At 43.6% G+C, this 25,654-nt stretch overlaps 1 protein-coding gene across 1 annotated transcript in view; it reads left to right on the forward strand.

The window, feature by feature from the left end:
- The window catches only part of LOC119164184 (IDLSRF-like peptide), a 155,985-nt gene that overhangs the window by 113,565 nt on the left and 16,766 nt on the right, over positions 1-25,654 (forward strand). The window contains exon 2 of the mRNA XM_037416309.2: positions 20,142-20,282. Coding sequence (XP_037272206.2) covers positions 20,142-20,282 — 141 coding nt within the window. The remainder of the gene's footprint in view (positions 1-20,141; positions 20,283-25,654) is intronic.

The raw sequence follows: 25,654 nt of genomic DNA on the forward strand, positions 1-25,654 counted from the left end.
ATAACCTCTGCTCTCTCTAGTACCAGCTGCTCGTGTGGTCCACGGCGTAAGGCTGATAGTAGAGACTGCAGTGCCGCCTTCGAGTCGCAGAAAATAGTCCACTTGCGTGTAGGTTGATCAACTACAAATTGCAATGCGGCACGAAGTGCTGCCAATTCTGCTGCCGTTGATGTTGTTGCGTGAGATGTCTTGAATTTAATTGTCGTGGCCAACCTTGGTATCACTACTGCTCCTGTAGAGCTGTCCAGCTGAACCGATCCGTCAGTGTATATATGTGTGGAGTCTTGATATTTCTCATACAAGAGAAGTAGTGTGAGCTGTTTGAGAGCCGGTGACGACAAATTGGCCTTTTTCTGGACGCCAGGTATGTTAGTATTAATCATTGGTTGAACGAGGCACCATGGCGGAGTCACAGGTCTAGCGACAGGAGAGAACGAAGTTGGGATCGACTCACCATGTGCGGTCACTGTTTTGCAGTAAGATGTGCATGGTCGGACCACTGGTAGAGAGGCTAGGTGATGTCGAGGGGCTCGAGCAAGGTGTCGTATATGTGTGCTCAGCACTTCCACATTAATGTGGGTCTTGATGAGGTTGTCCCTTGTGATGGCGATAGTTGCCGCTGTTGACGCACTTTGGGGCAAGCCTAAACATATCCGGAGTGCTTGAGCCTGGACACTTTGAAGCATTCGTATGTTTGTTTTACTTGCGTTGGTTAACACTGGTAGGCTGTACCGAAGGAATCCAAGGAAAAAAAATCCTGTATAGTCGCAACATAGCAGTTGTGGACATTCCCCAGTTCTTTCCAGCGAAGAACTTGAACAAATGACAGATGGCTGTCAATCGCCTTTTCATGTATGATACATGTGAGCTCCATGAGAGGTCTCTGTCAATTATAACACCTAGGAACTTGTATGATCGGAGGTGACGTATCCTTTCGCTGTTTATCAGAACGCTGTAGTTCTGCATTGGTTTGCGCGTAAATGCCACAAGTGCACATTTCTCAGAGGAAATTTCCAGACCTCGTTGACGGAGGTAAATAGCAACTTGAGTGGCAGCTCTCTGAATTCGCGCTCGCAGCTGTAGACGTGTTACTGCAGACGTCCAAACGCAGATGTCGTCCGCGTACATTGACAATCTGACAGTACTTGGCAGATGCTCATTGAGAGCTATTAGCGTCAGGTTGAATAGTACAGGGCTAAGTATGCCACCCTGGGGAACACCACGGTGGCTGTAATGTAGCGAAGTGTCACCATCCTTGGTTCTCACGAAAAAGGATCGCTCCGAGAGATAGCTGCGTAGCCACTGAAACATCCGACCACCCACTCCTACCTCCTTGAGAGCGGTGAGGACCGCTTCATGTGTGACGTTATCGTACGCCCCTTTAACATCAAGAAATAAAGAAGCGCAGAGACGCTTACGGCCTTTTTCGTGTTAGCTGACCAGGTCTATGACGCTATCAATTGATGACCGGCCACGGCGAAATCCCGTCATAGCGTCCGGGTAGATGTTGTGATGCTCCAGGAACCATTCTAGCCGTCAAAGTACCATCCTCTCCATCACTTTGCCCAAGCAACTAGCCAGTGCAATCGGGCGGTATGATGTGAGCACCAATGGTGACTTGCCAGGCTTCAGTAATGGAACCAAACGGCTGATCTTTCAGTTAACTGTGAGTGTGCCCTCTCGCCACGAATCGTTCTATATCTCGAGGAGGGCACTCCTCGCACACTCACCAAGGTGACACAGTGCTCTGTATTATATTCCATCAGGCCCGGGTGCTGATGTCCGTCTACACAAAGCCAGTGCTGCTTTAAGCTAATGAATAGAAAAAAATTGGTCCATGTGGTGATCGTGTGATGTCGTGCCACCACGTGAGAGCGTGGAGATGTTGGGATCTGCGAGTTGACCAGATAAGTTGGCACAGAACTCTTCTGCCACGTGGACCTCAGATCTCTGTTGAGAGAGGGCTAGAGCCTTGAATGGAGACCACTGAATGGGAGCTGTCCGGAGCCCTCTTATTGTCCTCCACAATTGTGATAAAGGCTTGCGAGGATCTAACGAAGCACAGAAGGCTGCCCAACGTTGTGACTCTAGCTTGTCTATGCGGCGTTGTATCTTCTTCTGAAGACGTCTAGCGATTCATAAATCGTCGACTGCTTTCGTGCGTCGGTACCTTCGTTCCGCACGCCGTCGGAGAGCCCGAAGTCGTTCTAATTCCACATCAAATTCGGTTACTCTCGAAGAGCACATGAGGCACACTGTGCCTTGCACTGTGGACTTGATCACCTCTTCTAAGTCAAATGAGGTGTTCTCTTGACAGCGTTCTTCCATGAGAGATTCAAACTTGGTCCAGTCCACTCTTTGGATAGTTTCGCGTACCTTGCAAGGTGATAATCCTCTGATTTTGAAAAAATGGGTGTGAAAAAATGATGAGTAGCTGTGGCGTGCCGTCATCTTCTGATTGTCTTTTTTATTTTGTAGTTCTAGCAGGATCGCACACGCTATACTTCTAGGGGGATGCTGCACTTGTGTTTCCACCACATCAAGTGTCCAGTTAATTCAAACATGTTTGAATGTGAACATTCGACAGATGTCTGCCTAGTTGGGTAGGCAAACTCGGAAAACTATTCAACTCCGACCAAAATAAAGTAAGCGAAAATGCTTAAGAACCCTACGTTTCGGAACCGACTTGGTTCCTTCCTCAAGAAGGGGGGAGGGGGGGGGGAGACTGTGGCAACATCGCCGTAGCATTCCCTTCTATAAAGCTCATAGAAGAGCAAGCACTCAGCTCCTTCTCGCTACGATCCAAGCTCTTCTTTCGTTACATGTACGATTGCTTTTGTATCAATAAGACGTTCGAAATTGAAAACTTAAAGACAAAACTTCAATCCCGTGCACTCGACGATGCAATTCAGTGCTGATTGTGAACGAGGCTGCAGCGCTCGCCCTTTCTTGACGTTCAGGTGGCAAGAAAGCGCGACGGCTTGGAGTTCTTCGTCTACAAGAAGCCAACGCACACCGACGATGCCGTCAACATGATTCATCTCAACCCACCATCCTCGAGCCCTCGGTTGAAATCACGTTACTCCAGAGAGTCAAGAACATAAGCTCCAATAACACGGAACGCAAGAAAGAAGAGGCTCGTGTTATTGCGGACCTCAGAAAAATCAGATACCCGAAAAACTTCATACAATCCGCCACCCGCCGCGCAGAGCAACAGGGAATAGAATGGCCCCGATCAGGATTAACTGGCAGTCCTCCGTCCAAGACACCAGCGAGATGTTGCCCTGGATCTTCTAAAAAGAAGAGATGTGCTTCGCGCACGTGCCTTCATGCACGCTGGGCCACCTTTTCCCCCGCCCAAAAGACCGGGAAACAATGTGTAGAAGCTCGGTGTCATTTACGAAACCCCGTGCACCGAGTGCCCTTCTTCGTATACTAGCGTGACGAAAAACCTAGCGGCATCACCTAATCAACACTCCAACGACGTTCGGAAGTTGAACGAAGAGTGCAGCGTCGTCACCAAAGATTATGAGACGTTTGCCCACCAGATAAAAATAAGCGCAACGACCATCTTGGAAAGCAAGACTAACTGTAGGAGAAAGCTACTGCTAGAGCCATGGCATATACAGAGAAAGGCCCGAAACATAAACCGTTCTCTCGGAACTCTTCCCTCGTTGTATGCACACGGGCTATGCTCTGTGGCAAAACGGGGGGTCATTAAATCCTTCACGAGTGCCACCAAGACGCCGCTGCAACGCCGCCACACTTCACCCTAGGGAAGGAACCAAGTTGGTTCCAAAATGTCAGGTTCACACGTATTTTCCAGTACTTTACTTTGGCTGGAGTTAAAATACTTTTTCCCAGTTCAAACATGTCGCAAGGCTTGGTCATGAAGCCGAAACTTTCTTTAGCAAGCACTGCAGAAGAGCTGGCAATTCGTATAACCAACACGACATTAAAACCTAGTCTTTTTTACTTTGTTTATTTTAATATCTTCTGAAGTCCGTTAACCAATAAATGAATCAATTTTCATAATTTATCACACATGGAATGACTACCTAATATTATGCTGTAGCCTCAATGCAATATGTGCTGAGCTAAGCACCAAAAACTTAAGTCATGCTTTGATAATGCAATTTAGCAAAATGTATCATTTTTTCTTTATTTTCGGTGTGCTTATAGTGTCAGATTTTTATGTTAGAGTTGTGTTATATTGGGAGGATCATATGCTGTCCCATCAGGTTTGTAATATACCTTCATAGCTATACACTTAAGCTACGTTTCTGACGACTGTCGCCTGCCGCTCCTTTCGTCCACTGGAAAAAGTTTGAATAATATTTAGTGGTTCATGCATTTGATCGTTTTGAGCCACAAAATATTTCTGGCAGTGCGTGGCCAGATGGCGTATTTTTATTGGAATGTATAGTTTTATTGCCTTAATATAATAATTTGTTCATACCAATCTAGGATTCCCCTTCCCATATGCGTCTGTCACCTTCTGATTCGATGGGGGGATATCCGCTATGAGAAACACGATGATTGTACGGAATGTTGTTGTTACGGTACGATTTTGGCTGTTAATTCGTTTACCTTACTTTTGTATTCCAAAAAAATGTGGGTTTCTTGACGAGCTTTATCAGTTCGTTTTGTGTATTTCCAGTTTGATATTGCAGCAACTGTACTCGCTAAGAATTCTCGTCACGCTGCGGTTGTTATCGTACGAGGAAGTGGGACCAGTGAGGCTTTTATCCCTCCATCCTTGCTGTTAACGTATGTTTTGCATTGATGTGGCAAAAAAGTTAGAACTTCATATTTTTGCACACTTCAGGTTAACGCTGAAACGGAAGGACGCTGACAGTAAGTGTTAACGTTTGGTGAGGCACTTAAGAATATCGCCTTAGAACTTCATACAATTGTGGGCCTAACAAGTTTCCGTGCCAAGAAGGCTCGTGTACTCCAGATATGTCCTCCCACACGAAGACGAGGACATTCAAAGACAGCTGCAAATAAAAGCTTGCGTTTTTTCTTGCATATTATTCACTCCCCATGACATGGCGCGTGACATTGTTAAGTTACAGGGTGATAAGGGATATGTCATCCAGACCTTTCCACCCACAAACTTGCACATGATACCCAAAGCCAGCTTAGGGTTTCGGACTTTGTAATCCAGACATGTAAACCTTTAATCCGATAACGATACAAAGGCTCAGTAAACAGTCGACTTTTCGCGGGTTTATAATCAAGTAAACTCCAGCAACCTCGTGGAGGTAAACTCGTTATTAGAGGGCGTCTCCGACAGCATTACCAGATAGAAACCGGACAGCGATGGCTCCGTGAGAAAAGCATTCAAAAGAGTTTCACCGAGATGCCTTTTTATGCCAGCATTCCCAAGATCCAATTGGAGAAGCGGCTTCCTCTGGAAGCAACCGGTGTCAACAATACAGGACGACCGGTCGCTGTTTTTCATGAAAGCTTCAGATCAGTGGAGAAAGGATTCCTTCAGTCCAGACACAATATTTCGTTTCTTTTTACCTTAACGCGTCTGTCCGGCTGCGGATTCTCCTTCAATAAGAGTTGGTATCTGGGCCGGTCAATTCATGTTACTTGAAGAAAATTCAGCAAAAGCACGGGACAAGACGCACGAGTAGGTGCGTCTCTTTCTTTCTCATGTCTCGCGCTTTTTCTGGCTTTTCTACAAGTTCTTCGTTTCGTATTATTCACGACTTCTGCTAAAGTCACCATGTAATGCCTGATATCCTCGTTCTCATACATAAGGATATAGAGGGAAGTCTTACACTAAGCTGTCAGGGGCGGTTTTTAGAGCACTTAATTGCGTTCGTGGAATCGAATACGTGCCATTGCAATGTCCATCATGATTAGGCTGCTTCTTTTTCTCGGAGGCCTCTATAGAGTTCTTCGTGAAACGACCACGTCTGAGTTTTCCGGAGGGTGGGCACATATTCATTATAATTAAAGTGCGCCTCACCCCCCCTTCCAGAAAACTCAGATGTGGTCCTTTTCGGTAACTGAAAACTACAGTTATTCTTTAAAAAAATCTGGAGTGGTGGTTTTCACAACATAAGGCCAGACCACATCGTTCCTTAAACAAAAGGAACATAGCTGTTCTTAGATCTGGCAGGATAGCTATTTAAACTGTTCCTTCGCGCCACATCTGCCACTCGTATACATTTTCTGTTCTAGCACCTACCCCCGTGGTAAGTATTTCCGCGAAAAGAAAGCTTGACACGTATGAAGCGCGTGAAAAAAAAGAAAAAAGGGTGAGCATTCGCAATCACAAAGCCTTTTGCTTTCGATTTGAACTTGAAAAGATTGTGTGATTGTAATGAGTTCCTTCTGCCTGAAATTCAAGGTCAAAGCCAGGTAAAACAAAATCGCCCCGGGCATGCACTCCACATCTCGTTCAACGTGCCTTTTGCTAAGTGTTATACATGTACATTATTAAAAGCATTTCAAAAATGGCAACGCCTGCTGCTGATTGATTAAGGAAAATAAGAAGCCTGAGCTTCTCATTTTGTCTTGTTTTACTGTGTTCCGTTTGTTGCGATGTTTTCTTTCCATTTCAATGAAGTCTTTGTTACTTTCATGGTTTGCTACAGACTATACTTAAGAACATAAACTTCTCAGACTACGCTGTCACGCGGGAAACTATTTCAAGAGCGATTTTAATTTATGTTTCAATCTCAGACACCATGAACTTCAAGCACGCTCACGCAGCGTTCATAATTATTGTCACTATTAGGCTGGTACATCTACACGCAAGATGCAGGAAGGGTGGGTCCTTTTTGAAAAGGCTTATGGAACTTCGCCATTCTGGACGAAATCCTTCCTACAACCTATAATTTGTACTTCAATCTCGGCAAATGCTGTTTTAAAGTGTGTTCTTGCTGTATATATATATATATATATATATATATATATATTTCCACTATAGGATAATTTTTCCGGTCAATTAAAAAAATTCACAGTTCTCAAACACGTGTGACACTTTTTGACAAGGTTTTTGGCTCATAAACTGAAATTCTACTTTTTGGCTAGTTCCTCCAATTTTTAATATTTCCGGGATTCGGGCCACACAACAATCATTCTTATATGTTTAAAACAAACAGCACGAAGGATGGAAAAGCGCACAGATGAAAACTTGTTCGCACCCCAATCAACAAATCTCAGTGGACCATTTGAATTCCCTACAATATTTACAAGAGGGAACTCCGGAGCTGAGATCATCCAGCCACCATTGGAATGATGCGTAGTACGTGGATCTGCCTAGTGTTTCTGCTTGTGGCTTCGAGAGCACAAGTGGGGCTGTTTATTGCTGCTATCTGGCGTTTGTTTCGTATAAAAGAAACGCTCGTTGGGAAAATTGAGAGTTGACTCTAGTTGGCGAGACTAAAAGGTCAAGATGGCGAAGCGGAACTGCCCAACGTTTGCAGAACTTCGTCTTGCAACAAATCGTTTGCATGCCACGGGTAGCCAAACGGAGACTAAAGAACGAAGTTTAGACAAATCCGCGTTATACCCATTATTCCCATGCTGGCTGAAAGGCCAGGCATTGCAGTTACCATAGACAGTAGCACCGTAGCTTGCTTTAGTGAAATTATCGTTAACTCTACGACTAAACAGGCAAGTGCAGCGCAAAAATAATAGGAGCCCAATCGAGACTTTTATCCAGCTCTCCCTGTCACGCTCCATCCGACTGCTTCTTCATCCAACACCCTTGTCCCTGAAGGCCTCACTGTGATCAAATGTACAGGCCGGTGTGGTTGACGATTGATGCACCCCCCCCCCCTCCCCGTAAATGTTGCAGTTATGTACGGCTGTTGCCATGGTTTCCCCGGGAAGGTGCGATCGATGGCCTTCCATCTCGATGACGCTGCCGACGGCCGAGCCGCCACACCGTTAACGTATGTGTTCTACGCCGAGAGCGCGCCGTCGACTGGGCGCGAGCCTGTTAGAGAGACGCCCGCACCAAAGAGGAAAGCGCTTGTTTCGCGCGTGACTGAAGAAAGGGGTTTATTTGGGCGCTGAACAGGTGGCCTGCGTCGCACCGGCTCACCTGAGAAGTGCCGGAGGTGAAGGCGTTCGCTTGTTGGCGCCTCGAGATCTCGGATGACCTGAATGCAAAAGAAGGAGAGGAAAAAAGAGAGGCGTTAAAGGGATCGAGGAGGTTGGTAAACGAGGGGGTCTTATTTATGGGAAGTGAGTGATGTGATGTCTCCTTTAAGGCTTTAAGGGTGGCGGGTCCACTGATCGAGACAGGTTACGCGCGCAGCTTTCGCTAGAAATGCTTATGAAATACCGACACAGAGATTAGATAGATAGATAGATAGATAGATAGATAGATAGATAGATAGATAGATAGATAGATAGATAGATAATAGATAGATGATAGATAGATAGATAGATAGATAGATAGATAGATAGATAGATAGATAGATAGATAGATAGATAGATAGATAGATAGATAGATAGATAGATAGATAGATAGATAGATAGATAGATAGATAGATAGATAGATAGATAGATAGATAGATAGATAGATAGATAGATAGATAGATAGATAGATAGATAGATAGATAGATAGATAGATAGATAGATAGATAGATAGATAGATAGATAGATAGATAGATAGATAGATAGATAGATAGATAGATAGATAGATAGATAGATAGATAGATAGATAGATAGATAGATAGATAGATAGATAGATAGATAGATAGATAGATAGATAGATAGATAGATAGATAGGTTGATCACTGATATCTCGCATAAACAAGGAAGTGTCATAATGGAGGGGTTTAGGTAATACTGCGACAGCTGGAGCAGTTTGTTTAGAATAACATCTTTGAAGTTCAAGCAGTTGTTCACAATGTCACGGAGCTCGTTAAGCCCTCTAATGACGTGTCGTTAACGTTATATAAGGCTACATATATATTTTGAAGTATCACCTAGGGCTGATGAAATGGAAGTTTGATATACGTGGGAGATGGATCACCACGAAAATGAAAAAAAGCAGAGAGAGATCAGAATACTCTTTTAGCGCAGAAATCATAACGGTGCAAAACACCAAAAAACTGGGACATTTAGAGTGGCTCATTATAAAAAGGGTGAATCGAAAAAAGGCTCTTGATCCTAAATGTGTGAAGCTTGTTAGGCAAACGATTGTCAGTAACACTTACAGACTGAGTAATGACAAACCAGTAGAAAAGGTAGCCGGGAAAAGTATCATCATCATCATCATCATTATCATCACCAGCCTGACTACGCCTACTGCAGGGCAAAGACATCTCCCATGATCACCCAACTAACCCGATATTGTGATTTCTCCTGCCACGTTATAAGTGCGAGCTTTTTCGTCTCATCGACCCATCTAACCTTATGTCTCTGCTTGGTGCACTTCTCAAAGAAAGAAAAAACCCCTCGAGAATTCCCTTCCCTAAAACCTACAAACAGAGCACCACCTTTGAAATTCCCGGATGGAGTAGTTAGTTGCTGGGCTTTTGCCGGTTGAAACTACAAAATGATTATTAGGCAGCCGAATCGGGGAAATTCAGATTAAATTTTGACCAGTTGGCGTTCTCTAACGTGCACCTAATTCTGGATAAACGGGTAGTCTTTGCATTTCGCCCATTAAAATGTACCCACTGCCACCGAGAATCGAATCCATATCTTCGAGTGAAACCTTCGCTGATTACACGGCGTATATCTTTCAGAACGTTCGCTCAAACTACTTACTTACTCCTTAAGGGGATAACGTTCGTGTGAATGCTAATTCCACTAAGAATATCGAATACGAAGCTACGCCGATAAAACACGATAGCGAACCTGACACACCATAACCGATTGCGCACGCCAATTTTCGGAATCGGAACAGCGAGTGCCAAACGATGTATGCCCTAAATGCATCACATTAGCGAGGATAGGCCACCCTTCTTGAAGCGACCACGTAGTCCCGAAACGATGCTGTTTCTCGAAGTTATTTGTAGCTTTGCGTACACGTGCGTTGCTTTCCAATTAAAATGATAAGCTTATTTAGCTGTAGCGTATAGCTTTTAAAGTCACATACCGGAGGAAAACTGTTATGTTGGGCTGAAAAAGAAGCCGATTGGAGAGTCGAAAGTAAAGTCAATGTGCTTCTAGTGAGGCGAAAGTCAATGTGCTTCCAGTGAGGCGAAAAAATAAGCAATGGAAATCTTAATCCACACTCGAAATTTTAATGGGCTTCTTGTGGAGCAAGGCAGCGACTCGCTGGAGAACATGAGTTTGCCAAAACAGAAAAAAAGAGTAAAATAAAACGTTCCGCTACCACCATTTACGTAGATGGCCGTATTCCAAACACGAATGGACACTTTTTTTGCTCCTTGAGTAGAAGAAAACTCTGCCTCTTGCAACTACAGCAAGAGCTATCTACGGCCTCTAATGACGAATCAAAACGAATAGAAAATTTGTAAACCATGCTCGGGAAGTAATTTCCTAGATTGGTAAAAGAAGGTGCTTACATTTGGGTAAGTTTTCTTCGATAATTATGTTTTTCGCTAGTATAAGATAGCCTAACATAAAAACATAAAAGTAAATAACATAACATAAAAAGTAAATGTACATGTCTCCTATGAATGGCTATTACATAGCACATTTCGGTATCTTCACTCTCTTCTGCGCAGCTTTTTTTTCTGTCTCACGAGACCATTCTTGTTGTGAGATAGCGCGCGGCGTCTAAGTGAAAGGACTACGCCTAAAATATGCCTGCGAAAAAGCGTTTATTGCATAAAGTCTTTTAATTGCTACTATCGAATTACGGTTATAAGGGGCGAACAAGCACAGAGAAGCGAAGTAAGATTACAAGTTTTATGATAATAGTTCGGGCAACAGGGATTGTTCAAACTGGAAATTAGCGAACGAGGAACGAACAATGCCCTCGTAATCAGTGGGAGTCATTCAATATAGAAGAAGTTGCTTGTTTGTTGGGAGAAATACAAGATCGTTAAGAGTTAGGTCAATTAGAGTAGGCTAGGTGATTATCTTGATCTTGGTAAAAAAGGAAAAAGAAGCATTTAAATGCCTTAATTAGCTTGATATGGTGAGCTATCAGAGACTCAGAAAAACACACGTGTTCTCAAATACACAAGGAAAAGGAATCAATTTTCTTTCTTTAAAGCATTGCCCAAGTCGAGTGAACGTTTTCTCGCAAACGACTTCATCAAACATGAAGCAGACCAAAAATAGATGGGATGTTAGCGTGTGTGTATAGGCCCCAGTTCAGATCATACAAAAGTCTCATCACCATCAAAAAGACGAATACACACAATTATCCAGGTCTATTATTTCCAGGTCGATCAATTGACTAATTAATTGATTTGTTGACTGATAGGTACAAAAATCTTATTAAAATACCACTATATCGATGTAAGACGTTTAGTGCAAACCGTTTTTTCTAGTTTTAGAATTTCTAACTGATCGACGACTGATTGATTGATTGATTCAAGATCTTCATAACTACTCCAATGCTATCAATGCCTGTCATAATGTTGAAAATCATTTTTTCTACTTTTTAGACTCCCTTATTGACCAATCGATTGATTGAGTGATGCAAGATCCCAATGACATCCATCCACAAAATTTTATCACAAATACCTGTTTTCTTGTTATTAAATTTCTGATTGAAAGATTGAATGATTAACTGAGCTATGCAAGAGCTTCACCATAATATGATGGTCATTGCTGCAGAGAATTTTTGTGAAAATCTGATTTGTTTTATTAAGCGTTTTGACTGATTTATTCCTTACTGATCCGCAACCTATTCAACAATAATAGTCCAAAACAGTCACCTGGAGAGATGTAACAATGAAAAACTAGATTCCAACTACATTTGAAGAACTCCGTTTCTTGATTGATTGATTGATTGATTTGTGGGGTTTAACGTCCCAAAACCACCATTTGATTATGAGAGACGCCGTAGTGGAGGGCTCCGGAAATTTTGACCACCTAGGGTTCTTTAACGTGCACCCAAATCTGAGTACACGGGCCACTCCGTTTCTTCAATGGGCGTCTAAAAAATGATGCCCGCTTCACCTGCGAATCTTCCTAGTTGGCACGGCGGCAGTATTCGTTGTCTTTATTAAGTCAGGACCATTCCTGCTTCGTCATCGTGACAGAATTTAGTATTCATAACATTAACAATATAGAAAACAGTAAGAAGTAAAGCTCTCTTACAGCACCCAAAAAGAGTCAAAATACGGCTGCACGAAACGCGTGACAAAGCCATTGGTTTCCTTTGTCTTTGTCAAATTTATGTTTAGCCAGTATTTGGACGCCTTACTCTTTAGTGATCTCTAGTTTCTTACGAGGAGATTAGGCAATGTTCTACTTCATCAGTAGCTAGTCACTTTGTCTTGCCACTACACTGACTTAGTCATTTTAAGTCACCACATTGTCATTATTTCTCTGTGCCCAGATTGACACTTTGGTGCTTATACTCCATGACTACGTCGTCACTAGATTGTCACTTTTAAAGGTATTTTCTCACTATATGTTAAATAATGCATTTCTGCTCAATCAGTACGGTGATCCTATATTGCCACTAGATCACTTTATTTGTGACTTGATTGTGATTTTTCCTTTTCCGCAGGATCGTCACTTTACTACTTCATCGCTATGGCTACGTTGTTCTTACATTACTTTCTTTTTTTTAACTTAGACTGCGCTAAGGATGATGTGCCAGAGTAAAAGCAGACAGGACGAACACAGAGCAACAATTGGGCTCATTCTGCCTGTATCATTGGTAGCACAGTTTAAGTTTACAAATTATGTCTTAACAACTGGACCCCAACACGTGCACTTATTCCTCCCCAACTGGCCTCCAACACACACTTGTAGTGGACACAACTGCCATTCCACATTGGTACTTTGCCAATTCTTCTCTATCACAAGACTGTCACTTGTCCTATGTCTCCACATTATCACTTTGTCTCGTCTATTCTGGCACCAGTTTGTCCGCATATAACTTTCGTCCTGTTGTGTTACTGCATTGCCACTTAGTGACTATGGCTCTACATTGTCAGTGCTCTGATTTGCTGTGCGCATTCGATTGCCCACATCGCTGTAGGTAGTCGAACGCCTTACCCTGGATGCCCACCATCCGACCCGCCCTACAACGAAGAGAGCACACGAACAATATCGTGTATATTTATTCAGCCACCCATCAATTAGGGCGTTGAGTGGAGGAAACAATCTGTGGTTCTTTCAACGAACCGGTAATTTCGTAGTTCTTTTTGGGGTGTTTATTTCCGAACAGGGAACGCGAAGAGAAGATCAAAGGCAAGAAGAGCAAGTCCCTTCTGAATAATAGATTTCCAATCACGACAAGGAGCCCAGCAAGGGTCTCTTTTCTGCTGCATGTATGTGGCTGGGGTTTCCCGCCACCATCTAATTTACCGCTGTTCCGGTGTTTGTGTTTACAATATGATTGCGCTATTCTCGTATGGTCTCTGAATGGTTGACTTGCGAAGAAGGTGGCTATTGAATATTGATTCCGTTACTGCGACAGCGACTGCATGGAAGCTATAGACAGATTAGTGCCGTCGCCGGGCTGTCATGGTAATGTCGCGACTGTTCCATCACATGCGTCATGACGAACATGTCATCAGAAATGCCACGTCTCAGCAAATGTATTTCGGGTAGATGCAACAAAGTGCCGTATTGATGCAAGGCTCAGTCATTCCTCAACATGCACAGAAGAGTTTTGTACACCCCTTTTTATCACCCACAAGACGGTCTTCCTCTCGTATGTCTGCAATTGTGTTATTTGTTTTCCTTGTGCTTTTTAAACAAAACGTACGAATTTCAGACGTATTATTTCAAATGTATTATTAAGCATGGAAAAGTACACACATCACCAGCATTGGCTGCCGACTGCTTTGTAAGACTGTCAGAACACACTAATATATTTTTAAACTGGGCATAAAGAGAGGGGGGGAATATCATCATTGCAGCAGCGCATGATGCGAGTAAAAAGTTGGTTTATTTCAAATACAAGGTCTTTCGCTGTCAATGAGTATGCGCCACAATAGTGGTCGCCACACCTAGCACAGCATAGACATGCAGAGTAAAGTATACAAGGGGGGTGGAAAAGAGAAATGAAGTAGAGGAGGAAAGAAAGAAGCAGGAGAGAGAATAAATCATGTTATATGATTGTGTAGCATAGCTTATGTGCCATAGACTGGGTATGTGGATATCTCGCCAGCGAAATACGCATTGATTGCCTTTGGTCGAAAACCAATGAGAGCATACGCTATATCTATCGACGGCCAAGACATGCCACATGTCGGGACAACAGATTTTCAGGCGAATTCATTGATAGAGACTTCTGCTGGGGCCCACATGGGGCTCACTTGAAGAAGAGGCCGACAGACACTGCTAACTTATTCAAGTATCTTGGAGAAAAAACCTGGGGGACTTCAGTACATGCAATGATGCAATTCTACAAGACATTTTTCTCGGCTATTTGCTATGCAGCTTGCCTGTGTTGACTAATACCTGCAGAACCAGCACTCGCACTCTCGAAAGCATCCAGGCTATGGCTCTGGGAGTTTGTCTGGGGCTACCGCGATGTTCGTCAACAGCTGATACAATTGCGATCGCAAATGGCTACCCGCTCAAGACTCATATCCTAATGGAAGTGCTCCGAGCACACGTCAGGTATCTTACTCGCGCCCTTGCCCATTATCTAGCTTCACTGCCACAAGAACGACCTCTTGCGTCATTTTGCAAGACAGTCTTGATATATCATACACGCATACCTACAGGATATACAACTCCGTACAGACTTCCAACTCCCCCAGAGTGTATGACTCATCCACATGTCGAACTAACGGTTCCAGGCACACGGTCGAAAGCCCGGCTCTCGTCTCCAGTGCTAAGGCAGCTCTGCTCTTGTTGTATGCGAAGTAAAGTGAGTATGACCATCTATATGCAGGGTATAATACAACAAGGGGGCGGCATGGCTTTGTATGGTATAGTATAGAAAGTGTATTGTAAAGGGAAGTGAGGGTAAGGTCTGAACTAAGGGTTTGGAGGAGATCAAGAACCAGAGGAAACGCGAAGTATAGCAGAGCTATGCGTGGAATAGCATAGCAAGGCGGCGTGGAAAAAATAATGGGTTAGCAATAGCGGTGAAAGGGGAAGAATGAGGTAAAGGTGTAGGAAAAGGCCACCAGCATCGCAGTTTTCTTAGTCTTAGCACACCTAGTACAAAGCTGCCCCCATTTTTTTCGCTTGAACCCAACGCAGTTCAGAATGTTTTGAAAACAAATGCCTTCTACGTGGCGCCTCTCCCACGGAAGGAAATTGATGCGGGTGAGCTGCAAGCACCCTAGCACTCGAACGCTCTGTTAGCGCCGTAGTCAGCCATAACGCGCTAACCAGGGTGTCACCTTGAGTCGAATGGGGCTTGTATTAAATAATTCACGCCACATGTCGCAACTGGCGCATAAAGCTGAGAACAAGTGCTGCGGTACTCGCAGGAATACATGAGGACAAGTATAATTAACGAAGGCTGGTGGCATTTGTTAAAGATAAGTAGTCGCCCAAAAAACATGGTGTTAAACGAGAATGCAGCCAGTTTCACACTGTGACAAACGTGCGGTGGTGAAACTGTAAGCGTGCTGATGTACACACTAAAACATCATCTTCATGATTTTCAAGGCCATTTTATAATTGTATTTGAGTAAATATGACATAGTTACAAGTGATATGAAGTGGATGAAAAACAAATTTTCGCAAGTTACAGAGAACCTACAACCTTCAGATGAAGCATCCGATTTCCTACAAACTGATCTGACAGCCCCTTTCCTGCCCACAATATCGGGTATTTATGTCTTTATACCACTGGGAGTATAAGTCAGTACTTCTTTCAGCCATGAGGCCATGCATGCCAGCGAATCTCGTACACTATTTTGTTGCCAGCGACAACAACAACAAATCGAAAGTTGCTGCACCACGTTTCTCGACTCTGACCTGGTTCTCATTTTCGCCACCGCTTTGAGACAGTGTATGGTGGGCGCATTTGCCTAATAACCAGCTGCGCATGTCAACCCGCTTACAGAGAAGTCTTGCGCAACCCATGAATTGGTGGTTACGCATGCGCGCACGCTCGTTTGTCAACCAGTGTTGGCTGAAGTCTGGCAGCTGATGCGTGACGTCATTAACCCCGTGGTACTTCGCGTAGGGAAAAGAGAAAGAAACACTTAATGGCGAGTAATTAATAATAAAGGACGGGGATCCTGTAGAGAACGCCAGGGTGTGTGCGGTTCATTTCGTGACGGTGCCTTGCTCGGCTGCGTACAGCCAGCGAAAACACAGGCTTTCTCATTGACGTCTGTGGATTGCGAAACCAGAACTGCACACTGTAAGAGTTTTATGTTTATAAATCATGAAGTTCTTCTACATTTTTGCACGTACGCGATGTTCTTTTGTTTTTTATGATTGAGGTGAAGGGCACACTGAATTATTCTCGTTACAGTGAGCTGTGTGTAAAAGCAATTAAACTTTGTAGGCGCAGTACCCACAAAACTTCAGCAGCAGGCATAACTTCCCGCTAGCTTGCATATATTATCATCATCACTACAATTTTCCACTTGCTTCTAAGAAGCTCCGCCGCTTACGTGAAGGTCGCGAGACCGAATCATAGTCGCGGCGGCCCCATTTCGAGGAAGGAGCTGTGCTTGAGGCCTGTTTACATAGATATGTGTGCCCGCTAAATAGTGCCAGATGGTTAGAATTTCCCGAGCCTTCCCCACTTGTGACGTATGTCCAGCATCAAAAAGCTTGTAAACGATTATCTGCTGCCACGTTTCTTGATGTAAAATGAGCATATGACAATGTTCTGCATAATGCCATCCTCAAAGCCATTGAGTCAGTGGGCCTAGGTGTACAACTGGGTTGTTAGACGCGCAGTTATTTACAAGGCTGGACCTTATTTGTGAACACTGCAGATGGTCTAACCTCCCAACACCCCACTTATTGCGTAGTTCCGCAAGGTGACGCCTTGAGTCAAACCCTCTTCAACCTCGTTCTGGTTGTTCTTGTGGAACGACTACGCAGTGTGGTTAAGCTATCTATGTACGCTGACGACATCTGTTTCTGGGCATCTGGCGTGACAAGACCTCAGGTACGCGTAAGACTTCAGAAAGCTGCGACGTTGGTATCAGTGTACCTCAATTAACAGGGTATGAAGATCTCGCCAGCGAAATGCGCATTGATTTCGTTTAGTCGAAAGCCAATGAGACAATACGCTATATCTATCAAGGGCCAAGACATGCCACATGTCAGGACAACAGATTTTTAGGCGTATTCATTGATAGAGACTTCTGCTGGGGCCCACATGGGGCCCACTTGAAGAAGAGGCTGACAGACACTGCTAACGTATTCAAGTATCTTGGAGGAAAAACCTGGGGGACTTCAGTACATGCAATGATGCAATTCTACACGACACTTTTCTCGGCTATTTGCGATGCAGCTTGCCTGTGTTGAGCAATACCTGCAGAACCAGCATTCGCACTCTCGAAAGTATCCAAGCTACGGCTCTGGGAGTTTGTGTGGGGCTACCGCGATGTTCGTCAATAGCTGAGACAATTGCGATTGCAAATGGCTACCCACTCAATACTCAATATCCTAATGGAAGTGTTCCGAGCACACGTCAGGTATCTTACTCGTGCCCCTGCCCATTATCTAGCTTCACTGCCAGAAGACCGACCTCGTGCATCATTTTGCCCGAAAGTCTTGTCATATCACACACGCACACCCACGGGATATACAACTTCGCCCAGACTTGCAACTCCCGTATGGTGTATGACTCATCTACATGTTGAACTTATGGTTCCAGGCATATGGTCGAAAGCCCTGCTCTCGTCTCCAGCGCCAGAGCAGCTTTCTTAACTCTTGTTGTATGTGAAGTACAGTGAGCATAACCATCTATGTACTGACGCATCCACTAAAGTAAATGGGTCGGCAGGGTAGGTGACCTTTTCTCCAACAGCGACAACGACGAAAATTTGGTTGCCTCACCAGACGTCATCGACAGCTTCAGAACTTGCTTTTTTACGTTGCGCAAGTTGTCATTAAACACCAAGAAGCCTATAAATAGAGCGTGTTCACGGACTCCAAGGCAGCACTAGAGTGTTCGGTGTTCACCTTACGCTGGGGACCTCATGAACTACTAGTGCTGTAAATTAGAAAGCTGCTTCACCGCCTCTTCAACGAAGGACACGAAATCATGTTTCAGTGGCTTACAAGTCACTGCGGTACATTGGGCAACGAACATGCCGATGCAGCTGCTCGATCAGTATACGGAGGTGGTGAAAAAGAATCTATTCCTTTTTCAGGGACTAATGCTGCAATAGAAATCTTAAAATTGCTAATGAAGAAGTAAAATCCCTCTGGAACACCAAGTGCTTACGGCTCACGCGACTGCGAAGGCTGGACACGTCTCGTCGACTTCGGCCTCCATCCGGACTCTCACGACTTGAGACAGCGATGTTTTGCTGACTGTGGCTTTGTGTCGCTTTCACCAGAGTTTTCACCTTCCGAATCGCCATAAAAGACAGCGCTGTTTGCGATCATTGTGGCAGCGATGAAACGATAGAGCACGTTCTCTGTCACTGCCCTTGTTACAGCGTGCAAAGACGGCAACTAGCTGCTGCGTTAGTTCGCCTTGAGGACAGACCTTTCTCAGAACAGTCAATGCTTGAAAGGCAACATAATCTGTCTTCGCATAGAAAATCAGTGAAGGCCTTTTTGAACATTTTGCGTGGTAGTGGCCTAATGAATAGCCTATAGTACACCAGCTCACTTTTTTTTCTTTTCGCGCGTCTATTTCGTTCTTCACTTTATTTACCATCTTTATTCCTCATTCTCTCTTCCCTTATTGCAGGGTAGCAAACCGGATGCTCCAATTTCTGGTTAACCTCCCTGCCTTTCCCCTATTTTGTTCTCTCTCCCTCTCTTCTCTTAACCCTAACGTGGCTTTTGATGTAAAACCCGGACAGTGACGCTTATTAATTTAATTCTTCCTTTTATGCTACTCTTTATTGAAATAAAAAAACACGAAAAAGCAACGGCGACATTTTAACCATTTACGTTAACGTTAACGATAACGTTAAGAATGCAAACATTATGAAACATTTTGAGGTGATACAAGGATAACGACGCTGCCAGCTAGACTGTCAATTTTTTTTTAATTCTCAATCAATCTGATAATCATTTTTGCAATTATGAGTCATCTGCATTCCAGCGCTCTCCTGATGCTTCTTGCATTTATCACAGTCTTCTTAATTGCCCACTACTTTACTACCGATAATCACTGCTGGTAATTAGGCTTAACTATTCTCTTCCCGATAGTTATCAATATTAACAATGTCGTCTGGCAACAGCTGTTATGTTTTTGCATTCTTTTAATAAGCCACGTATCCGCGTTTTTTTTTTTCATTTCTTCTACCCACAGTACCGAGATTCTTATACTGGTAGCTTTACGCTAGCTTGCGGCAATCATACTTTCTTATTTTGCGCACTTTAACCTGGGGGAAAATTTAAACAGGGATAATCTGCCAGTGACGCGGCAATATTCTAACAAGAAAGAGTCTTCTGGAGTCTCCTAAACAGATCGGTTTTCTAAGCATAGAAGAAATAATGAGAAGTTGCTAACGAACGTTACAAATTTTATACTGAAATATTTTTGTTAGAGTTACCTTTTAAAATATTAGCTCAGAATTCATGGTCAGTCACTAGGCTTATCGAATTGGCAGATATTTTAGCGTATATGAAATATTCAGACGCTTCAGAACGATTCATACAGCCTTTTCAATATATACTTCTCACTAAAAGTTGTAATTCAGACATGTATTTGAGAAATAATTGTTGATTCGCCAGGTCGCCTTACGGGCAAGATTATACCGACAGGCGGAGCATGACTCGGAGCAATGCTCGCACAATGCATGTTTGTTTTTGTATCACCAGGCTCAAGTTCCCTGCAGCACCCTATATGTAATCAAAATATTGACTAAATGAATGATCGATCAGCGGTATTTGTGATGAAGATGCTTAAACGCTTCCTCTTTTTTGCGCATGCGCAGTGGATACCGAGAGGTGCCATCCGACGCAGCCGTTCCGGTGTCCAGCGTCGACGACTGTGTGCATCTCCATCCAATACCTGTGCGACGGGGCGCCCGACTGTCCCGACGGTTACGACGAAGACCCCAGGCTCTGCACTGCAGGTGCGTCTACCTTACATTCAAAACTGTTTCACGCGGAATTTTTTTAAAATACGTAAAGGAATTATGAGGGCTTATTCGTACAAGCAACAAATGTATGATACTCGTCAGGTGTGATGACGTATATACGAATGAATAAAAAATGAAAACTTGAGGGCTCGTTTTTCTGTCAGACAAAGTGTCGATGAGAATTACCAGGCGATGATGGCAAGGAAATTACGGAGATGTTAAGTGTAAGACCCCTAAACAGAGGTCTTTGCAGTATTACGAACAAGTAAATAAAAACGAATGTTTATTAGCTATAACCGACTTGAGAAGAAAAAAGTGAGAGAGATCACTGGTCACAGCCAGCGACCAAACTTGCGATCTTTGAGTTCTAGGGTCACAAGTTCCGTCTTTGGCTCTGGCAAGTTCTCGCGAAGAGGGGGAAGCCCCTCACCATACAAATATTTCCTATGCTGCAAAGAAGCGAGGAGTGTGCTACACATCTACACGGCATTACGTGCGCTCTGTTGGTGCTATGTCTGATGACGATGAAAGAGAATGACTGAGCACGTTGTAATAGCTGGGACGTTTTAAACGACCCACTAGTTGCGTGATTAGCATCGTGCGACGCCTGTTTGTCATTACACTGTTCTACCTTTCTATACTAACACCTTCTAACGTGATGCCTCTACCGATATGACCGCGGGGTTTTTTTTGCGATAAGATTCATGTCCTGGCATGGCTATGTGGTAGAATACTCAAATGCGACGCTGGCTGTCCAGGCCGAATGGAGCCCCATACGGGATATCTTTTGTCTTCTTTCAAGCGATAGTGGATATGGCCAACGGCAGTGGCGAAAGAAAACTACACCACAAAATCAACGGTTCTTAGAACCTCACAACAGCTTTTACTAGAAAAAAAAGTAAATGAAATAAACACAGTGCCTCAGAAGCAAAGCTTGAAGCTTTAGAATTCCCCCGAGAAACACTTATACAGAGTATCTATCCTGTTTATCCACAATCTGGGGTTTGGAACCCTAAAAGTTCCAGAGTGGGCTGCTGACAAGCTTAACCAAATGAGTCGGTGGCGTCTTTCTCAGGCACACGTGGTACCATCGGTTGCCTCGCGACTGAGTTAGCGAGAAAAACGGGTTATATACGCTTTCTCATTGCCTCGCCCGACGTTCCGCTTGCCTTACTTAGAAAATCTGGTGTGCCGCATCACCGAGCAGGTCGCCGATGGCGCCCAAAGTGGGAGTCTCTCTAACAGCTGCTAATCATGTTATCATCAGTGATGACACGTCCACAATGTTGTTGCTGGAAATGGTTTACCATTTTATCCCGTTTTTCTCTGCTTTCCCCCAACAGAGTCAAGTGAAAATCAGTAGAGAGCAAGGCGTGACACAACTGAGGGAATAAAATCTGTTTCTATTAGGACCAGAGAAATCGATACAACCTCGAGAAATATAATGCTATACGACGTAAACCTAGCTTAATTGGATTCGATTTTCTGTAACTCAATCGAACCCTGGTTTAAGGAAACGCGGCTGCTCTAGGGACCAAACCGAATTTCATGCTGTCAGTTCCCAAAACGTGAAGCGAGTTTCTGGAGCCCAGCAAGTCTAAGAGAAGTCTCTTGTTGCCTACCGAAATAGCTCGCGCACCAGCGACGAAACGCTTCGGGCAATGCAGCCCTCCACCCCAACCCCTCTCGTCACTTCACGCTTCTTACGAAAAACGTGCTTCTTCTATGCTTTCTAGCGATGACAGGCCTCGCATGTCGGGTATAGTCATCGCGGGTGCCCTCCGTGCGACGCAGACTGGCAGCTCGTTTCGTCTCTGCTTCAGACATGTTCATCCCCACTGCTCGCGAACTTTCACTCTAGCGCATATAGCATACGATGCATGAGGTGAAGCTAATAATAAAGACATGCTGAAAATGATGACAATGGTGACACAAACGCCAAGGGTCCTGACAAAACTCTTTGAGAGAAAGCAAGCAATCGGTATCACAACGAAAAGACACCGGTTCAACACATATCAAACTTCGCTTGATAATTCATCACCATAACTCATCACCGCCACCAACCTCATCATCAGCCTATTTTGTCTCAAGTGCCGGGCGAACAGCTTTCCTAACGATCTTCAAAAAGCGATGCCTCACGCAGGCTTTTTCCATCTTACGAATGAAGTTTTAGTTGTAGATTTATTCACTCGGCCCAATACGGCAGTCCTCAGCTGTGTCTACCATGCATTGGCAATTATTCTCTTGCACTAACTGTTCCAATATTAACTTGACTTGGGTAAGCCCATTCTTGCTCGGAGCAATGCAGCATGAATTTAGCGTCTGTCCAAGTTTTACTGCGTTTCTCTTACCTTCTAACCATTTGAAGTTAGGTGTAACCGTAGAAGGTTTAGTTCCAATTAATAATTACAATAGTTGCCCTTTCGTTCATCGCTACTGTTGGAAGAATTGTTCGAGAATGCCACCACGTTATTAAACTTGTTGTTTTTAGTCCTGCTTTTCCAGGATTGCTTTCGAGCATAATGCTTTTCATCTGCGTGGTCTATGTTTTCATACGCGCCCACACCAAAAATAGCCTCCCGCACCACTGACATCTCACAGGGCTAGCTATAGGATCCTCCCTAACGCATCCACTTGCACTTAAGTATGCTCTGGTTGTCGGGAGCTTATTCCACACTTTTCTTTGCCCAGTAAAAGTAGATATTATTGCACGCTGCTTGAGAACACCGTTCGGCTTGGCTTGACTTATGCTTGGTCTAGATATGTGGCTAACGTTACATGGGAAGTGCTTTTCGTTTTCGGCCCAACAAGGAAGGTACCGAGAACAAGATAATGAAACAGCTTTCGGGCACGATATTATAAGCACCGCACTCAAGTGGCTCGGCTTGCACGGCTGGTTGTGTTGCCTCGGTAGAACCTACTTTGCGAAGTAAGCGAGGATTACCAAGGCGTCCCCAGACGCTTCCACTTAGGGTGAATCGATGAAACGCAGGTGTGTATGTGTGTAGCCTGCCCGGGCGTCCTCTTAGTGGTGTGGCATGGAACACGATCGCGCTGAGCAGACACCTCTTTCGCATCTGTACTTGTTAGTGCTTAGGGTTAGCGTTTCTTGCGTACTTCGCAGCAGCTTTCTTTCGTGGCTCCCGTAGCGTGCTTTGGCACCATATTTAAAGCTGCAAGCGTACACATTGCACACAACATTCATTTGGTGCTCTCTCTCTCTTTTTGTATATATATATATATATATATATATATATATATATATATATATATATATATATATATATATATATATATATATATATATATATATATATATATATATATATATATATATATATATATATATGAAAAAGAAGGAAGGTGTCTTTGAATTCACTGGAAAAATACCAAAAAATGGAGGACGGCCAAAACGAAAACTTCTCATTTTTCCTACGTTTGAGCCGGAAACCGGCCTTCATCAGAAAAAACACGATACAAAAATGCGCTTTTCTTAAGTAGGCATAGTATCAAGGGCCCCTGACACGTGAACTATCACTATCATACACTATCTACTGCGACGTGGCGAGTAATGAACAGCAGAGAATGTCAAAGCAATGCCAAAGAAAGATTATGAGAATGCATCAACGGTGTTTACGTCAAGTACATCACATGAATAGCAGTTTGAAAAGTACAGTAATATCTACAAACAAAACTATCAAACCCATACAGCAAATTACACGCACAAAAAAGACAAAAAAAGTATAGCAGAAAACGTTCATATGGAACAAGATGCGTAATTAAGAATTTCATGGGGCACAAACAGAATTGATAACACAAAGTCAAGAAATTCACTGCACCGAAAACGTGTAGTACACATCTGCGTGTACAGTGATTATGAACAGACTGTGATGAAACTAGAACTTAGTTCTGCGCCGAAAGAAACGTCAGTTTGCCTGGATCTTCATTTATACCAGATAAGATCGCGTTGAGCTTGTGTATCAGAAATGACTCCCGCAGTTCCCTATCATAGTGTGAAGGGAAACCTGATTCCAGTTTAGTAGCTTTTAGTTTATTGAATGAGTGACCAGGAGTGTTAACGTGCTTAGACAAAGGTAGATTGGGTAGGCTTGTGGCATGTGACTCATGGTTATTAAATCGCAGTCTAAAAAGCGATTCAGTATGTCCGATGTATTGGAGTTTGCACACAGAACATTCAAGCATGTACACAATGTTGCTTGTGTCACAGTCGAAATCCCCTTTAATTTTTAGATGAAAGTTTGATGCTGTACCCTCACCCAAAGTGGTCATCGTCATATGGTTACAAACTTTGCAACGGGGTTTGTTGCATGGTTGACAACCAGAAAAAGTGGTGGCGGTTAATCCTTGATGAGATTAGTGAGATTAGTATGCCACGGAAGTTCTTCGATCTGCGATATACCACACGTGGGGGATCAGGAAAGATTTTTTCAAGGTGATCACTCTGTATTAGTACGTTCTAATGCTTCTGAACGATGCTGTTGATATGGTGCTGATGCGGAGTGTGTTATAAACAGGCTCGTGCTTGAGGGTGCGGCCTGCTTCTTGTGAATAAAACGTTCCTTACGGTCAATGTCCTCAGCCCGTTTAATAGCATCGTTATTGATTTGTGGTGGATATTTTTGTTTCTGTAGGGCCTCCCGAAGTTTGGTGCAGTTGTCTGTAAAATCTGAATTGTTTGAATATATTTTCCTAAAACGCAGTGCTTGACCATATGGGATTGCCGTTTTGCAGTGCTTTGTACGTGAACTATTGAAATGTAGGTATGACTGCCTATCCGTAGGTTTTCTAAAGAGTTTAGTCGTCACTTTATTAGCAAGTATAGCAACCGTGCCGTCAAGAAAATTTATTGCTGTGCTTGAGTATGATTCTGAAAAAGAGATGGTGGGATGAGCCTTGTTGAAGTCTGCAATGAACGACATAAGTTCTGTATCACCGTAATGATATGTGCGTTAGCAATAACGCAAAATCTGCGCCTTAACTCTAATCAAGGCGTAAAAGGAACGCATATATAACGGTTATTGTCAGTTTAGGAGGAGGAGAACATTGATATTCCAGATCACAGGGAGACGCAGCCTAGCGAGATATGCAGGCGATTACCCATCTAGTAGCATGATAATTGATGATTGATTGATATCTGGGGTTTGACGTCCCAAAACCATCATATGATTATGAGAAACGCCTTGATAATTCACAGTAGCGCCGACTAATTACATGTAACAACGAAGGTACGTTAGGACATCATCAATTATCATGCTACCATATACCAACAAGGCTAAATCATCACTCTAACCAACTTTTTTTTTGTAGGTCATGTTGAAAACATGGTAATTTTGCAAGCATATGGA

Source organism: Rhipicephalus microplus, chromosome 8, assembly GCF_043290135.1.
Source record: "Rhipicephalus microplus isolate Deutch F79 chromosome 8, USDA_Rmic, whole genome shotgun sequence".
NCBI classification, from domain to species: Eukaryota; Metazoa; Arthropoda; class Arachnida; order Ixodida; family Ixodidae; genus Rhipicephalus; species Rhipicephalus microplus.